The 1,696-nt window shown below is 62.7% G+C and overlaps 1 protein-coding gene across 3 annotated transcripts in view; it reads right to left on the reverse strand.

Moving 5' to 3' along the window:
* The window catches only part of PHLDB1 (pleckstrin homology like domain family B member 1), a 46,665-nt gene that overhangs the window by 21,444 nt on the left and 23,525 nt on the right, over positions 1–1,696 (reverse strand). For all 3 annotated transcript variants that reach the window (XM_007456304.1, XM_007456306.1, XM_007456305.1), the window contains one exon: positions 16–171. In XM_007456304.1, coding sequence (XP_007456366.1) covers positions 16–171 — 156 coding nt within the window. The remainder of the gene's footprint in view (positions 1–15; positions 172–1,696) is intronic.

Genomic DNA, 1,696 nt, shown 5'->3' on the forward strand with positions numbered 1-1,696 from the left:
GGGCGGGGCGCGCACCTTCCTCTTGGCGATGCTCCGGAGCAGCTCGGCCTTGCTCCGGAGCAGCCCTTGGCCAGCCAGCTCGCGCTCCTCCTCCACGCGGCTCTCCCGCTCCAGCTGCTGGAACTCCAAGTCTTCAAAGAGCTTTGTCTCAGTCTCCAGGGCTTCTGCCTCCTTGAACGACAGTGACAAAGGGGATCGGGTGGTGCTCACGATACCACTCTGCGCCTGGAAGGCCAGTTCACAGAGGTGAGACTTCTGGGGGCTGGACCCGGGGAAACGGGAGGAAGGGACCTGCCCCCACCCCGCCCCCTTTCCTCCGCTCGGCTCTGCCCCTTTGCCGGGCAGCGCTGCCTGCAGTAGCAGAAAGGAGAACCTCCATCCCCCCCGCCGCCCCGCAATCCTTCCCTGTCCCCTCCAAGCCACAACACGGACCCTGGCGTCCGGCAGGTACTGCAGGGCCCAGGCGGTCCCGGCCCACCGCTCCTCTCTTCCGGGCGGGCGGCCCTCGGGGGCGGGGAGGGGGCGGGGGCTGGTGAAACTGACCCTTCTCAGCTGCTCCTGTAACTGTTCCCGCACTGACTCGGGGCAGTTATCGAGCTGCGTCTGGAGCTCGGCGTAGAGCGCCTGGCGGGCCTCCAGGTGCCTCCGTCCCGCGGCCAGCTCCGCCCTCTCCTGGTCGCCGGAGGGGGAGGGGGCGGGCACAGGGGAGAAACAGAACACACACTCCTCAACTCCGGCCCGGGCAGCGGCGGCGCGGGGCGGGGCGCAGGGAAGGGGGGTGGGGTGCGGGGAGAAGAGAAAGAAGGCGGGGAATGAAAGGAGTTGAACCAGGAGAGGAGAGAGCAAACAGGAGAAGGGGAAATAAGGAGGAAGAAGTGCAGAGTGGGAAAAGCAAAGAGCTCGGGTGTGAGACAGGACTGGAGGTGCAGGCGATGGTGTCACAGGCAGGGGTGTGGGTCCCAGGCAGAAATGTTGGTCTCTTGGAGTCCCTTGAACTAGAAAGGTTTGCGCAAGTCCCAGGAAGAGGGCCTCTGTTTTCTCTCCAAACCAGTCAAAGACAAAGCTGGTTCCACATCACAAACACGGAGCCTCTAGCTGCAGTTCCTCCCCCTCTTCCGCTTCCCAGAGACCAAAATTTAACCCTGGGAAAAGGGTAGAGTTGGTGGGGATTAAATGCAGGGGTTGGGTGTGAATTGGGAGCCGAGGATGTTAAAGCTACAGCACTGCAGTGGAGGGGACCCCAACCCAACCCCCTTGGCCTCCCCACCTCCTGCCCAGGGTGGGGGTGGGGTGCTGGCACTGCAGGCTGAACTTCAGTAGGATGAGGGTTGCAATTAGTTCGGCCCGTTGCCATGGTAATAGGAGCCCCAGGAGTGGCTACAGAGAGGAGGTGGATGGCTCTGTCTGGGGCGAGATGACACCTCTGAGGGTGGGAAGGGGGGATGCTGGGAGGAGCTGGTGAGTCACCCCTCCGAAGGACAGGCAGAGGAGAAACTGTGATTACTGATTCCAAAGCCAGAATGGGGCCATGGGCTGGGCGCTGGGGAGGGAAGCTGAGGGAACCTTCCCCACTGCCACCACCACCGTGGCCACCACCGTCACCACCTCCACCTCAAATAACTGGGCCCAGAGAGAAGGCAAAGTCCATGCCTCCAGGCAATGCCAGGTCAATGAGAAATGAGGTTAGACAGGTTCC

Source organism: Lipotes vexillifer, unplaced genomic scaffold, assembly GCF_000442215.2.
Source record: "Lipotes vexillifer unplaced genomic scaffold, Lipotes_vexillifer_v1.1 scaffold753, whole genome shotgun sequence".
NCBI lineage: Eukaryota > Metazoa > Chordata > Mammalia > Artiodactyla > Lipotidae > Lipotes > Lipotes vexillifer.